Source organism: Vombatus ursinus, unplaced genomic scaffold (genome assembly GCF_900497805.2).
Source record: "Vombatus ursinus unplaced genomic scaffold, bare-nosed wombat genome assembly UNPS02014861.1, whole genome shotgun sequence".
Taxonomy (NCBI): domain Eukaryota; kingdom Metazoa; phylum Chordata; class Mammalia; order Diprotodontia; family Vombatidae; genus Vombatus; species Vombatus ursinus.
The window spans coordinates 11,034,256-11,051,952 of record NW_020954639.1 but is presented as its reverse complement, the minus strand read 5'-3'; the positions used below and the strand labels follow the sequence as shown (position 1 = coordinate 11,051,952).

Here is a 17,697-nt window from a genome sequence, read left to right as displayed (position 1 = left end):
TCTGGCACTGCTGACCACCCTCTCTTCCTGGATATTATTCTCCTTTTTGGGTTGCCAAAAACAATGTGTCAACTATAAAAACTCTCATGTCTGAATACTTAAACTTGGATACAGAATGTTCTAGGCTGTTTAAAAATCCTGAAGTGTTTCAGTAGGTTTTGAACCCATTTAGTAAAATCATAAAAGTACATACCTTCCAATTAGTTTGTATAAGCAACTAACTGACATCAGGGAAGACAGAAATCTACTAGCCAAATTTCAACCAAAATTATTCTACAATCAGTGGATGGGATTGAGAAATGACTATCATGATTTAGTAAGCAGAACCAATGATGCAGTTTTTCTGTTTTGTTTTATGCATCTTTTCAGTTATGACAACCATTAAAACTAAGTATTGAAATAAACTTAATTCAGAATCAGACCTTCAAATTGCTGTATCTCAAAATGTTCCAACCAAGATTTTCAAAAATAATGAAGTATATTCAATTATATTGCTTTCACTAAAAAATACTGCTGATGCTTATAGTGAGTAAAAAGTTGTCTGTAATAAAGAAAATACTGGTTAATCTTTAGCTTGTCTTTTGAATGTCTATTTTTGTGTTTCTTAATGTAACTTTATGATTGCAGCAGTACATATATAATTTATAAATATGGAAATATCCACATCCTAGTCATGTGTGTCAAACATTTTTTTTCTGATACGGTTATTTGATCAAAAAAGTCTAGAGAACACTGAGACACGTTTAAAAAAATGACTGGACATCAACAACAACAAAAACCAAGACCACAGTTGTCCATCTTTTCCTCAAGGATGGCAAGAAAGACTTTGGGAGGCTTTGCTAAAATCTAAGGACAGCGTTCCCATGATCTACCATTGTAGAAGCCCTGTCAAAAAAGGAAATTATGTTAGTTTACAATAAGCTGTTCCTGATGGTCCCATGCTATTCTTTGTTACCACCATTTTCTTTTTCTCCATGTTCGCTAATCATTCTTTTAATAATATGTTCTAGAATTTTGCCAGAAACCACAGTCAAGCTCAGTGGCTTCGCAAGACTTGACCTTCTTCCTTTTTTCTTTTCTTTTGTTTTTTTTAATTGGAACATTCTATCCTTTCTCCAGGCCTGTAATACTCATCTGCTCTTCACAATAGTCACTGACAGTGGCTCAGGAATCTCATCTGCCAACAAATGTGACCAAAGCATAGGACTGAAAGTTAAGGCTACTCTAAATAATACCAAAGGAGCTCACTGGTTGATGCATTCAATTCAGAAAGAGGGTGACTTTGGGGGAGACGGAGAATTAAGTAATGAAATTCAACAAGTATCTATTACACCTCCAAAGGTTTGAATGAACAAATTCAATTCAGTAACCCAATAGATATTTTCAAAGTCTGAATTTAAAAGCGATCAGGTTCAACATCCTAAACAGTCAGCTCCCCTGCCTTTGTTTTGCCAATTTGTAACTAAGCAAAGACATTCCCTTCAACTTTTCTCCTCACTAGCAATTCTCCCCCTGGACTTGGCTCCAGAGGAGAATCAGAATGGGTGTGAAACCCAGTTCACTACCACCAGTAGTAGATAAAGGGTATCCATTAAGCATTCTTCATCCTATTTAAGACTGCCCTAATGAACAAGATGCATTTGATCCACCTAGTTAGTGTGAATGCAGCTGCTCTACCTTTCAGACTATAACTCTACCTCACAGAGGTCATGTGAGGATTAAGTAATGAATAATTGTAAAACTCTGCAAATAAAAAATGTAATAGATGCAGAATGAAAATAAATGTTATTTCAAATAACTAGCTAATACTGAAATTTAATTTGTCCAAGAATTTTCTGGAAAAAAAAAAGATTATACCCTCTCATGTGACAGAAATAAATTTTAGGATTAAGTAAATTCATTTATAAAATACAATTTTGCAAATGGAATCCAATGCAATAAATAATCTTAAGTATATATTATGAACCATACCCAGAAATTACCACTTTATTATGGTGATATGCAAAATATTTTTCTAATTAAATACCTTTTAAATTATTTTTGCATGAATTTCATGGCTACATTGCAGTTAATGTGCCTATTAGGTAAAATCTGGAGTTCCACATACCTACTTTTTTTTAAGTTGAGTTTTTAAACTACAAAAAAAAAATCTACACTCAATATTATTGTTTAGCCATTTACATTACCCTGCTGCAAGATCCACAAGCTGTAACAGGAGAACATTTCAAAGCGTAAAACAAGTAGTGGGGCTGAGAGGACATAAGATGGGGCTTAAATACTAGCTGTCAGGCTTTGTGAGCTTATAAAAATAACAAGAGTGGGTTAGCTATTTTACTCTGTACATCAAAATCACCATACCACACTCAGGAGCTGTTACTAAAATATGGCTGTATCCAATTCAGAGCCAGAGTGGTTAAGTGACTCCCCAATTCCTACAAGACAGGAACTCCACCCCCCCCCAATCCTGGCCCCCTAGCAGATTGGAATTCAGAGCATCTGTGAGAATTTGGCTCCCCTGAGGGTGCTGAAAACTTCATACTTCAGAAAATAACATTATCTCACAAACAACACTTGAAAAGTTAAATGGCAAAAATTAGTTTCTCCAGCTTCCACCTTCATTTCTTTTCCTAATCCTCATTCCCTCTCATCTCTCTTTATCTTCACCCAGAATAGCTGCCCTTATATCAAATTTCACTTGGTTGAAAAGGAACATGAGTGTTTTCCTTTTCATCACAGGACTGCATCATTTTCAAGCTGGTCAGAGGGACAATGGTAATGTTGTTAAAAGGATGTATTCTGGGGCCCCTCCCTACCCTCTGAACAAAATCCTTATGGCCTGACAAGGTGATGAAGAAAAAGGGAAGCCTGAGCAAGGGTACTAAAGCCTAAGCTGTGGCCGGTGCAGCCACGGAAACCAGCTGCAGCCAGGACCCTCAGCAGAAAAAAAATGCCAGTAGAGCTGATCCTGTAACTTCAAGTTCAGTTATCTATGTGGCTGTATTACTGCAATGCTAAGGACAGGAAGGTCTGGAGACTCACAGTTTTTTAAAAACCACCTGCACCGCTGAGTTAAAGACCTGGCAGGTCCCCTGCTAATTCTGTGACCTTGAGCAATAATAATAAATAGAACTTCCATTTGTACAGTGCCAAACACATATTACACATCTGATTTTCATAACAGCCCTGCAAAGGAGGTGACTCAAGTGTCACTGTTCCCATTTTACAGATGAAACTGCAGTAAGGCTGAGCCAAAAGAGCACAGGAATAACAGGGTATAGGTACAAATCCTAACCCTACTACTTATCTGTGTGACCTTTGGCAAGCTGCCTTACCTCACCTAAAAATCAAGAGTTTGGTCTAGATCAGGGCTTCTAACCTGAGATCCAGGATCTCTTTTTTTTAAATTGATAATTATGTCAATATATTTTATTTCTTTTTGTAATCTATAGATTTTATTTTAAACATTTAAAACCATATTCTGAGAAGGTCCATCCATAGGCTTTGCCACCCTCCTGCCAGAGGGACCACGGCAAAAACAAAGGTTAAGAACCCCTCTAAAGTTCTCATTTCCATTATCCTAGAAGAATTTTCCAAGATCACCCAGGGAACATGTGGCAGAGCAAGGCTTCAGCCAAAGGTTTTCTATCACCAAGCACAGCGTGTGCTCCACACTAGAGGAGACATACTCTGGGCCCACTCCCCAGGGAGGTTCAACCAGATCAAAAGGTGCCTGGGAAATGCTTAACAAAATAAACAACAAAAAATATGCCGTATGTAATGTTAACTTGTGTTTTTCTAAGTCACAATGCTGCCACAGGGATCTGTTTCTACTTGAGTCTGACATCACCGTCTTTGTTACTCTTTGGCCCTCAGTTTTCTCATGTGTAAAACAAGACGTCATTAGATGGAGCTTCAGATTTGAAATGAGAAGACCCATTAAGTTCAAACCTGGGCCCTACCATTTACTACCTTTGTGACCTTAAAAGAAAAAAATCACTGTAACCTCTCTGGACCTTCACTTCTTCATCTATAAAATGAAGGGAATGAACTAAATAGATGATCTCACCTTTAAGGTCTCTTGAGTTCTCAATATTTGCTTTGACATGATTTCTAAGATACCTTCCAGTTATGCACCAGCCAGCTGTTCAATTCATATTAGCTGAGAAACTGCCCATAATATATAGGGATCTTCTAAGTTATTTCAACATACACAAAAGGTATGTGGAACATCTCTACAATCTCAATCTGCTTCAAACGAGAACTTTTTGGCATAAAAACATTTTTTAACCACTGCTTTAAAACTGGTACTTAATAAATTAACTTTTACATAACAATTATTGGTATCATGCTTTATACTAAGAAATTTGACACCACTGTCAGTTTCAAATGGGTCTGAAAGAAGACAGTAACCCTAGAAAAATAACATATAAATAACACAAATAAACAACAAATAATAAAGTACAACAAAATTAATATAAATATAAATATGGTCTATAAAAATGTCTGGTTAAAAAATTAAAAGGTGAATACCAAATCTAGTAAAGATAGTTTCAGTAAGCATGCAAGCAAAACAGAAAATGTCACCTATCTTTAAAACAACAGATTTTTTGAAATGATGCAAAAATCAATCAGAAAATCACAAGGGGAAAAAAATCCTAAAAATCCCAGTGTCATATATATTTTAAAATGAAAAGCAATGGCCAACATTAATGAGACATGAAACACAAATGAAACAAAAAATCATTCTTCTTTTTATTACGTAACTATGAGCTTAACTCATGAACACTTTAATCAGAAAAGGGAAAAAGAATTTAGCCATTTTTTTTAAAAGGGCAAGAGAGTTCCTTTATGATATCACTGTATCTGCACTGATTAAGATTTTCAAATAAAATGTAGTTTTAGAGGGTAAAGGCAAAATACTCATCTTCCAAATGCAAACTTCAAAATCAAGTCTCTACTTCACCATTCACTCATGGGTATTTTTGATTGTCTAATACGTACTCCTTATTGTTTTATGCAGTAGGTGGGATACAAAAGAAATAAACAACATGGATCCTTACCTCAAAGAGCTCATTATCATGAGAGCAAAAAATCAAGTCAGCAAGCATTTATTAAGCACCTAGTATGTTCCTGGCACTGTGCCAAGTGCCGAGAATTCAAAGAAATGAAAACAACAGTCGCCCCTTCTCAAGGAGTTCACAGTCTAATGGGGGAGAGAATATTCACACAGCTACACACAAACAAGATATATAAAGGGTAAATTAGAGATAATGAACAGAGGGAAGGCACTGGAATTAAGGGGAATCTGGTAAGGCTTCTTAAAGAAAGTTGGATTTTAGTTGGGACTTGAAGGAAATCAGGGGACCCAGGAGATGAAGATGAGGAGGGAGAGAATTCTGGGCATGGAGGACAACCAGTGACAATCCCTGGATATATGTGAACAACAGTAAGGAGACCCAGGTCACTGGTTCCCAGAGTATATAGGGCAGAGTTACAAGATAGAAAAGGTAGGAAGGAGGAAGGTTATGAAAGGCTTTGAATGCTAAACAGAGAATTTTCTATTTGATCCTGAAGGTTATAGATTTAAACCATTGGAGTCTACTGAATGAGAAGGTGACATGGTTAGACTTGTTCTTTAGGAAGATTAATTTGACAGCTGAGTGGACAAAGGACTATAGTGGGGGGAAGAGCTGAGGCAGGGAGAAGAACCCACAGGCTATTGCAATACTCTAGATGTTACATGGCAAGAGCCTTAACCAGTATAGAGAGAAGGGGGTATATCACAACAGATATGAAGAGAAAATCTATAGGATTTGTCAACTAATAGGATATGAGAGGTGTGAGAGAGTGATGAACAAAAGTTTTGAGAGGCTGGGTGACTAGGAGGGTGGTGGTGTCCTCAATAGAAAGAAAAGTTTGAAAGGGGTAGAGGCGAGGTTTTGGAAAAAGAAAAAAAACTACCCAGCAAACAAGAAATAAGACAGAAAGAATGATTTTATGTCTACCAATGCTTTCTGAAAGAGGTGTCTACTGAGTGTAACCAGGGAGATCTATGCTTTTAAAGTTAGTATTCTTAAGAAACATATTTCAAATATGTTTTACATGACTGCACGTGTATAACCTATATGAGATTGTTTACTGTCTCAGGAAGAGGTAGAGCAGGGGAGGGAGGGAGAGAATTTGGAACTCAAAATTTTTAAAAATGAATGTTAAAAATTATTTTTATGTGTAATGGGGGGGAAATAAAATATTATTTTAAAAAATTAAAACTACAAAAAAAGAGACATTTCTAACTTTTCACAGCAGAACTGCCTACAACCTGTCCTATATCTACCATGAAGTTTTCACATTGGTCACCTATAGGATCACAGTTTTAGGGCTATCCTATCAGGGGCCAAGTCCCTCATTTTACAGTGAGAGAAACTATATTTAAATGACCTCAGTGGTCAGATTAAAAAAAGAATTTACACTCTAAACGTTATTTCCTCTCTTCTCCACTGCACCCTCCCTGCCTTCTCTAAATCTTAGCAAAAACATGCTACTGGCATTTAAACACACAAGCAAATATTTCTAAAAATGCTTTCACCTTCTTATATTGCTTTACAAGGTTAAAAAGGACTACCAAAGGATTTCCTATTTCATATGATTTAGAAAAAAACTCAATTTCTAGGTACAGATCTTATATTTTACTTGGACTACACATGACAGAAGGCTGAGAGACACAAAGGGTAGAAAATATTTGAACCTGCCAAAGCTTATGAGCATCATAGACCATTTCTCATTCCCTTATTAATAGCTAAATATATTTAGTTAAATAAACATGGCTACATGTGCAAGAATAGGAGGTCCTTGGGTAATAATAGGCCACAAACATGGAGGACAAGCATTAAATAAACAAATACTGTAGCAGTATTTTGGAAACAAACCAAGAAGCTGCCTTGCATTTATCAGTTATTGGCCTCTACCCCAACTCTGCCAGTTGTTAGCAGAATGAGCTATTATTAGGAAACAGAGTGACATTTTTCCACTGAAAATATGTTTTCAGGATACAGCTGGCTATTCATCTAGACTTAGCATGTGATAAGACAGATTGACCCTATCCGCATGGCTAAAAAAATCTTGAGTTTATTTGTATTTCTAATTAATAGGTTCACATTAACATGGTATCTTCAAGATCTTTTAACATTGATGTTATGCCAGTGTCTATTTATATCAACATAGGCCTAGAAATAAAAATTCAAAGTAGATCTAAACATGTACTTAAAAGTTTGAGATCACGTATATATAAATATCTAGGGGGAAAAGAATTCTTCTTTGGTGCCACTAAAGAGAATATTTATGTAGAATGTACAGAACAAAGCTCCTCCACTTGTTTACGCAGCTGGTGCTTTCCACCTTTTAGGAACCTTAACCCTATCATTCTAACAGGCTTACTGGTGATGCCACAATTCTTTATAGAGTAAATGAAATATCATAAATCACCTGACATTTTTTCAACTTAGATTTTATCCTTCATGGCTTTAAAGTAGGGCTGAGGGGAGCTACAAAAAGATATGATCATACTTTGAACCTCTACAGAATTTAGAATGGAAAATCAATCTACCTATGAAATGCCATTTGGCACCCTAACTTCAACACCTACAAAGAAATTGGCCTAATATCTTAGATCATTCTGAGGAGAATTCAGGTAAGTGATATGGTTTCTCTTACAAAATATTGCAGAACACTTGGCCCTTCCTGTGATAAATGAAGCAATAAGGCTCTGGAACTGCATTTGTGTATATTTAAGTACCTCCTGTGAGCAGTCAGCCTGTCAGCTGCTGGATACCTGCACTATGAATCTATTACTGCGCATCCAAAAAGAATACTGATGGTGAGAAAAAGGCTGAGTGCATGCCCTCTGAATCTTAAACCAAAGGTCTAGGGCTATGTTCGAGCTACAAAGTTCAATCTACATTTTATGGCAACCTAATTTAATGAAAAATATTTACAGGTTTATTTGAAAATACTGAGGTGAAATCCCATTGTAACTAACTGTCTTTTATGACATTTACGACGAAGTTAGCAGTGAGTTCTGTCTAGCTGCTTACTACCTCATCCTGGCTATTCTGATCACAGATACATTTGACCATAGTAAATTAATGGTAGCAGCCACCATGAAGTTGATGATAGAGTAATGATAATTACAGGTTTTGAATCATAACGCTGATTCCAATTCACAAAATAATAGATCCAGACAATACCTCAAGAAGTCATCCTTACCAGCAGCAGGTCTGAACCACCCCAGGTTGCTGCTGGGTCATTCTAAGGATCTATCTGGCTTGAAAAGGTGTGCCCTAGCTTGACAACAGATCTGCCAGTGACAGATGATGTGAAATATAACATATGAAAGGGGAAGAAGGTACAAAAAACAAGTTCTAAAGATGGTTCAGTTGGGGTCTTGGCAGATTGTATGTTTTGGAGAATACAAATGAAGGTGGACAATTGCTATCAAGCTAGACAACTGGGAAATTCAAGGAACTGACAGGTCCTGAAAAGATTTGAGAAGTTACATCAGGGATAAACTTTGTAAACATAACTAAGATATGCTACAATTATAATATATGTGCGTATGCCATAGTAAGGGCAATGGTGTGAGGGGGAAGTCATTATGTGAACATAAAGATGGATTCAATTCATCAACACTTCAAACAAGGGCAATGGAGGTGGGAATGGGGAGGGAGGTCTGGGTTGTGGTTGGATTATAACTACCCTCAATGTAGGATGTGTAAGGGGAGAGGTTGACAGCTTGCGTAACTTCAGGGGGTCATTGAGGAGAAGGCGAAGTAGGAGAGTTGGGGCAATAATGGGTGAAGAGGGTGGCGTGCTTGTTTTGGAGACAAGGCTCACAACTGGCTATTATGGAGAGAGTGGGATATAAACTATCTTCCTAACCTCTGATTGGTTGATTCCATACTCAAGGGATCTTCTTCGGAGACGAGACGTCTGGCATAGGCTGGGTGTTCATTTCAACTATGATCTGTCAGTGTTAGGTGGCATAAGTGGCCTGAAATAGAAGGCAAATTATGAAAAAGAAAGTACCAAAGACATCTCAGATTGATGGTACATGTCTGGGAGACAGGCCAGATAAAAATAATAACCAAGGTGTAGGCCACACTACTGAACCATTGATCTGGCGAAGTTCAAAAGCTAAAGAAGTCACATGGTAGAGCATATCTATCTCTGTCCATCTCAGTTTGGAGAGCTGAGTAAAGAGGTAAAATGGAAGAAAAAAGTCCTGAGCAAGGATATATGTATAATCTCACAAAATTTTCTGAAATATCGAATGGATGTTTACATTTTATCCAGAGATGAATAAGAGGGCACTACTATTAATTCTATCATTTGATCTTAAGTTATATGATATTTTTACTGAAGTTATGGATTTGGAGTATGAAAAGTAAATGAGAGTTAGGTACAGGGCTCCCTCTAACTTTGGAGTGACTAGAAATGGCAACTGGGTGTCCCCGAGAGCAGGGCCTGCTTTGGGCTTCTCTGAACACCCAATACAGCACAGCGGCTGGCACACAGCTCTCATTAATCGACAATTGTTGCTCTCATGCGCACACCAGTAACTCATACAATTTTAGAGGTAGGAGAATTAGAAACCATTTAGTCTGAACTCTCATTTGGTAAATGAAGAAACTGAGACTTTACAAAGTTAAGTGGCTTGACCAAGGTCATAATGCTACTTCAAGGCAAAGTAGGACTAAAACTCAAACTAGTTAAGTGATGATCAGAGATCTTTCTTCTTCCTCCCCAAGCTCAACAACAACAACAACATATGAATCCTCTAAAGTGACACCACCTTTAAGGGAATCCCTAATAGAGTCTTCAGTCTGGCTTTTAGCAGCAAAAGCAATATTCTGACAAGTAATGTTGGCAAAGTGGCATTAGAGAAATTCTGGCATTCATCCATTTCTTGATCTTCTCTACATTTTTGTTTAGGCATAGTACACTAGGTGACAGGAAACTAGTTCTCTAAAAGTGGTAAAGAAATATAGTACTTATCATGCAACTTTCTTAAGCAGCTAAAGAAACTGATCTCAAAGAAAAACAGGAACCTACCACTCAATATTAACAGGGGGAGTTGATCTAGATTTTTAAAAAGTACAAAGGGGACAAAAATGTATCTTTTGGAAAAATGCAGGAGGCTCAGAAAAACTGATTATTGGGAGTTAATAAAGACTAAGAGATTTGAAGTACCTGCTAATTACATTCAGCTAGATAACTCCCTAATAGCTGTAAACTGCTTCTGTTTTCATTGGGCATTTGGCAGGAAGTTGCTAAATGCTATTTAATGGAAGTTGAGCAAGCTAGCCTGCCCATCAGAGAAAAGTAAGGAAGGCTTCAAGAAACCCTTGTTCAAGAGCCCCCTGACAGGCAAACAGCTAAGGCCAACACCCAGCTGGTCCCAGCAAGTCAGCCACCAAAGCTATCAACGAGAATGAAAAAGGACTGAGGATCAAGTGACTTTCAGCCGCGTTAGGAGACGCTATTGTAGTCCAGGGGATCAAGTCCAGGCTGTAGGGAGTTATAAAATACATTTGAGACAAAATGTTGTTGTTTCACAGCTTGTAACTTTGTGTGTGTGATTCACCCTACCCAGCATTCTCCTGTACAACCACCACTGTGCTGGAATCCTTGTTTCTTCTGTCATCACTGGCCAAGCTTTAATGCTAACTTAGTCTATAGGGCTGGATTCATTTTGGGCTATTGCTTGAAACTAAGAATTGACAGATTCGTGCTCAGACTGCTTATTGCTTTAAAAACCTACACCTGAATCACGGTTGGTGTCAAACACCCAAGGACCTCCAGGTTGAGGAGTTCTCTTGAATCTGTGCTATTACTTACCTCAGAATTAAGGGATCCTAGATCCTGGCCAATATAGTACATATTTTTTCATGTAACATTCCCTGAAAATTCCATGTGATCCGTTTGTGGTGAGTATGACAGTAGATTCCTAGTCTTAGGTTCAGGTCTAAGTGCCATGTTTTAAGGAAGACACTCATAAAAAGGACAGTATCCAGAACTGAGATGCTAAAGAGACTAGAAACCTTGATATTTGAACAGTTAAAGAAACAGAAGATGTTTAGCCTGGAAAAGAGAACACTTTTTGACTTTCAAACATTTAAAGCACTATCATAGAAAAGGAGAATACCTTATTTTGCTTGACCTCAGAGGGCAGAAATAGAAGCAACAATTAAAAGATACAAAGAAACCCAAGGACAGTGGGCCTAGGATCTTCAAGATCCCCAGTTTAAGGCAGACACGGCCCCTCACACTGTAGTTCGTTGTTACCACCAACAATCTTTCCAGTAAGATGCCCTGACATCTGCCTGGCTGCTCTATGCACTTTAAGGACCACCAGGCCTTTCCTTCAGCCTTATGGATAAATGTTCCTAAGTGTTTTCTCTCCATATATAAGTTCCTTAAGAAGAGAAACTCACTTCCATTTGTATCCCCAGCACTTGGCCCAGTGCTTGGCACATAGTAAGCTTTCATTCAGGAAGATTTACACTTATTAATAAGGAAACATTTCCTAAAAAGTAAAGTCATCTGAAAGTAGAATGATATGTGCCTTAGGAAACACTGAGTTTCCCCCTTGCGAGAGATTTTCAAGTACATTTCTGATGATCACTTTGGGAGATGTTGTTGAAGAGATTCTTAGCCTAGATGGCCTCCAAGATTCCTTCCAACTCAGACTCTGTGATTTTGTGAAAAAGTTTCTTACTCAAGGACTACGAAATGGCATTTCATTATTCAAACAAATGAAAACAGTGGTCTCTGAATAGTAGAAAACAGCTTTATGTTTCATAAATTAAATTTAGAAACCTTTTTTGGCTTTTATTTCATTTGCCTTTTCTAGTTCATAGAGTAAAATAACATATTTGGGCATATGTCTTATTCTGGGAAGAAACAGAAGACAAATTTGATACTCTATACCTATTCTATGGGATTAATAATTATTAACAACTCCTTTTTTACATGCATATACATATGAATATGTATACATATATAAACTATATGTACAGCTTTAAATTATTAAAGTTTAAAACAACACTAAGACTTTTGAGATATCTTGTATCCCTCAAATTATCAGGAGTTAAATTTTAATGAACCAGCACCAAAACTTATGCATTAGCAGCTGCCTACCTTCCTGTGACTGGGCAGGAAATGGAAAAATATGACATTTTACCATTCCTGTTCCTATTATTGCTGATGGCTTGCCCATAGTACCTGATTATGAGAATCTTTAGTCAAACATATTTATACAACACCAGATGTGTAAATTCTGCATTAGATCCTATGCAGATACTGCCAAGGAAGTAACTCTTTCAGGTACTAATTTACCTTCCAAGCTTGCGCACTTACTGTGTCATCTTGAGCAAGTCATTTAACATCTGTGGGCCTCAGCTTCCTCATCTATAAAATAGAGGGGCTGGACACTGCAACTTCTAAGGACTCTTCCTGGTCTATCTCTATAACAATAGGATGCTAAGTAGCAATAAGTGGTCATACCCCACCTTACAGAAAAAACAAAACAAAACATGAGATCGTATAAAACATACTGGTATGTCTCACTTTATATAATAGATATCTTACTGAGAAGTTGCATACAAATGGAATTTTTGTATGCTGAGTTTTTGAATGTAGGAAGGAGACTTTCTAAAAACATCAATGGTACTTGGATTACCAGAGTGTGAGCGGCACAAAGTGGCAATGGCATAATGCATTGTAGGTATAAGATACAGATATCACCAGTGATGACTTACACATAAGAAGCAGCATAAAAGCTATCATCAAGGACAGGGAAGTGAAATGGATTAGTAGTAAAGAAGGAGATAATGTCACTAGAGGGCATTTACTTCAAGGAGATCAAAGGCAGAAAAACAGGTACCTTATATAACCAAAATATTTATCACAGCATTTTTTGCCATAGCGGAAAAAAAAAAATGGAAATTAAGTAGATGCCTGTTGATTGGAGAATGGCTAAACAAACTATGGTACAAGAATGTAATAGAATATTACAAAGAACATTATAAATATGAGGAATTCAGAGAAATTGGAGAAGACATATATAAACTGATACAGAGGCAAGAAAGAAGAACAATACGTACAATTACTTCAACGATCCAAATGAAAAAGACACTAAAAAGCAGCTTGAGCTCAGATCAAATTCAATGACCAATACTGACTCCTGAATGTAACTGTTGCATGTTACATACACCAAGAGATGTGGGCATGTGTTTGCTTGATTTTCTTTGTTTTTCTGTGTTACCATGGAAGTTTCTCTGGAGTGAGTGGTGTACTGAAAAAATGATTACAGTGTAAAAAACAAAAGGCAGAGATGAACTTTTTTCTTTTAAAGAATGAAGGATAACAGACCAAGTGTTAAACTGTTATCCATGAAATCCTATAAGAACTAAAGGAAGGCCTCCAGGGTGCTGGGTAGATTCTATAATAGCCTGATAGTAGGACATGGTCAAAAATGACACAGCAAGAAAATAAAAACGATGGGCTGTGATCTGTACCAGTCAAAGGTATTTCCATCACAGATCTCTGACGTATCAAAACAAGGAATAATTTAAGAATTATTTTATATTGTCAGTCAAACCCTATAAACCACAATACAAGATATCTCCAAAAATGTGTTATCTCAAATTAATATATGTAAACATTAGGTCAATTCAAATGAAATCCTAAAAATATTTTTTATTTTAGTGAACAAGATACAGAACTTCTATTTTTATTTCACTTACTGGTTACATTTTTTTTACTGTGTTATAGTCTGTAAATAATTTATGTAGTAGTTCTGTCTTTTTGCATTTATTTATTCATTCTTTATACCCTAACAAGGGATTAGTTGTTTTTTTTAAAGGTGCTGAAAAGTAAATATATATTTAAGATTCCCATTCAATAATCATTCATTTAAAGGTTTATCATCCCTCACTTTTCTAACATTTTGTTTAGATCCATAATTTATTTCTTGCTAATCTTTGTTACATTTATCCAAGTCTGAAAGAAGCACAATGAAATCACAACAATTCTCACTTTCATATATATATATATATATATATATACTTAATATTTAAACTGAACTAGTCCTTTAATCTGCTCGTTGATCTACCTCAAATTGGTGAGAGCACCGTAACTAGAAATATGTGTTGAGATACCTGTTTGAAATGTTAATTGATTATTTAATATGGCTTGAAGTTTGGAATGTTGCTGGAAAGGACAAAGGCCTCAGGAAGCATATATCCAAGGTCACAAAAACCAGACACAGATACTTTGGAGGGATACAGATAAAATCTCTTTCTACCTTCCTCACTTAACAATCTTGCCCAAGTACAAGATCAATCCATGACTCCTAATATAAGCCCTCACCTTTGCTTTTCAGTTTAGACTACTCTTAAACCCTCATTTTGCTTAACTTTAGGGAATGGATTGTTAAATAAGGTCAAGAAAAGTACTGGAGGTAGTAAATGAGTAAGTATCACAAGAAGTCTTTTTAACACATTTTTCCCTAAAAAAAGGTTATACATACAACCATGATCAATAGAAAAGTCCTTCCAAATTAGAGATAGCACTCTTTCTTTTTTCTTTCCTTTTTTTTTTGTTTGTTTTGGAGGCAGTGGGGTTAAATGACTTGTCCAGGGTCATAGCTAGTAAGTATCTAATGCCAGATTATACCAAAAAATGTCTTTCCAATAAATTTGGCTTGTGATATGTAAATGCTACATGGGGGGTGTGTCTCATTTTTCTGGTGTGGTTATACTGACTCACTACAAAAATGCCCTTTTAGCAAGCATTTGCTACTAAATAGTAGAGAAAGTAAACATTAGAGCATGATCACCTCTTTTACCTCCAATATATCTTCCAAACTTCCAATACAATAACGCGATATTGTCTATGATGCTTTTAAGCAAAATGGAGCTTCCCTGTTCGTCTTGAAATTTTTTCACTGTTATATTTTCTGAAATCATGAGCACTCCAGCTTTTTATTAGTTGATGTATAATAAATTTTACTCCTAATTTAGTTAACTAGCATTCAAAGTTATAACTTAAGAGGTTTTTTCCTGTTCTATCAAATCAGATTATATTATTTCAATTGGATAGTTTGTCTTTTTTTTTTTTTAAGAAAATAAGTGGGTAGTTAGATAAGTGCAGCTTATTTTGATTAGAAGAATCTGAAACCATTGCTCTCCCTTCCTCCAACATATCCCCTTCCAGTGTGGACCCAATCTTCCCTCCATCCTTGGTTCTTAAATTTTTGTGATCAGCTGTATTTAGTTGTGATTTGCTTTCTTTGAAACAATTCCTTACTAACCTAATCCACCTTTTAACTCAGATCCTCCCCTTCCAAGCTCTAGCCTCATCCCCTGATCATTTTCTATTAATATAATCTTTCTTATATGTCCCTTGTCAAGCCCAATTAAAAGTGATTCATGTTCATCACGACCATGACCACAAGCACCAAACACTCTCACTCTCTCCCTCTCTCTCTCTCATATACCCTCACTTCTTTGTCTGACTTTCAACTGGCATCTCGATTTCAAGAAATTCTAAGTTCTTGTCTCCCCTTCCTTCTCTAGGGTATTTATTTTTAGCATTGTGGTTAAGTTAGATTGGAGTTGGGAGAAAGTTGAATGCAAAGGTATCAACATGGAAGCTATGCTCAAAGGAATGCAAAGGAAAGAGGAGCAACAGAACAGAAAGAGGGAGTAAGAGACACAGCAGTTAAACTTTACTTCAAGGGAGTGAGGTGGGTAATCACCACCAACACCACCAATAATAACTGAGACGCTAGGAAAGGACAGGGATTTGAGGGAAACAAACTGACTGATGGTTAGAAGAAAAAACTCCACAGGGAGATGATTTATATGTTCTTACACCCAATATAACTGCAGGAATGTTTCATTTGCCAGGTCTTATCAAGTACAGCATATTACAAAGAAGTGATATTTCCACATAACTGACATACCATTTTATTTTAGACTTTCTTGAGGGAGTTCTCTCTAAAACATATTGCATTAGGCCATGCCTTATTAAACAGAGTACACTGAACATAATTTAACTTTGTCTTGATGATCCGGGGCATCACCATGAACAGTAATAATTGTACTACGCTGTAATAAAGTGATGACTTCAGGGACTATTGAGATGTGGAAGGCTGTCTGCCCCTACACTAATGGCCCATGACGACCATCAGCTTAATTTTACGCAAAATTTTAAGCCACTGGACTCTCACTTCAGAATGGCTCCATGTCCCTAGGGAATAAATGCATGGAGTATGTGATAGCAATTTTCCTCATCCTTCAAAATCCTTCTCCACTAACTCATACCTTTGTGGCTATGTTCCACGTGGCTGAGGTTGTCCCAGGTCTGGCCTCCAGCTAAGCAGGAACATAACTACATAGAAAGGACTATGGCACAGTAGACAGGACCTAAGTTCAGGCCTCTGACACATAGTGGCTGTGTGATCCTGGGCATGTCTCTTTAGTTCTTAGTATCCCAGTCTTCTCTAGACTGAAGTGCAGGCACCTGCTGATCTGCACTCGAAGAAGGGGTTTCCTCACCTGATTCTTTATGTCAATGAAATCATAGCTTTAGACCTAAACCAAATCGTATGTTTAGATTATTATTTTAACAATAACACCCACTTATTCCAAATATCCCAAGAGATGAAACAGATTTTGAAGAGCTGGTGAGTATGCCATGTTCCTTCACACCTAAAATTATCTTTCTTAAAATTATCACCACTTGCCTTTGTTCACCCAGTTCTTTCACTCCCTGTTAGACCTTTCACTGTCCTTACACCTGTTTTTATTTTTGTAAAGCAGTGATTATATCACGCCTTATTAACACTTGCAACATCCATCTTTGTCCCATATTTATAGCATGTTACCTCCCCCCAAGCAGTTGGCCAGGTATGCATTTGGAACGTGCTCAATCACTGAGGTGATTTTCCTGGGAGTTCTTAGCCACCATTTTCCTGAGGTGGCTATTCATTTAGCATATACCTAATCCCTGGGGAAATTTCCATGGAAGTCCTTCTTTCCCACCTTCTTCCAATCTTTAATAATTCATTCTGTAGAGCCTCAAGTTCACTGGAAGACACGGACTCCCACATTCTGCATTTTACTCTCTAGGTTCCATGACTCCTGTCTGGCTACAGCTGTTGGCCATTTATTTCAATCCCATCGTTGAATTGCCTCCTGTCTCCTCTAGCTTTCTTTTGCCAGCTGTCCTTACTGAGCAGGAATCCTAAAGATATTTATTTGTCTGTAGCTCGAGGGCCCATAAGGATTAATTTATCTACTCAAACCTCTCTGTGTTTTAGTAAGAGATGGCATTAAGGACCATTTTCAGGATCCCTACACATCAGGCTGCAACTAAAACAGTCCCAGCACCTTCAGCTCCTGGACTGGAGCCAAGGCCCCTCATACTAGCTTCAGGGGAGGCAGCAGGATGCAGCTGAAGAAGTGCTGGACTGTGAGTCAGGAAACCTGTGTTCAAATCCCATCGGTGACACTCTCTGGCTGTGTAGCCTTGAGCAAATAACTTTCATTTCTCTAACCGGTGGGCTCCTTTAAAAATCAGGGATAATTATATTGGTGTTACCTTTAAAGTGATACAGAAATGGGAACCCTTACT

General features: G+C 37.1%; 1 protein-coding gene across 9 annotated transcripts in view; it reads right to left on the bottom strand.

The window, feature by feature from the left end:
- The window catches only part of ZNF438 (zinc finger protein 438), a 136,201-nt gene that overhangs the window by 57,465 nt on the left and 61,039 nt on the right, over window positions 1–17,697 (bottom strand). For 2 of the 9 annotated variants that reach the window (XM_027841633.1, XM_027841634.1), the window contains one exon: window positions 8,935–9,046. The exons of the other annotated variants lie outside the window; for them this stretch is intronic. In XM_027841633.1, coding sequence (XP_027697434.1) covers window positions 8,935–8,954 — 20 coding nt within the window. In that variant the 5' untranslated portion in view covers window positions 8,955–9,046. The remainder of the gene's footprint in view (window positions 1–8,934; window positions 9,047–17,697) is intronic. 9 annotated transcript variants of the gene reach the window in all.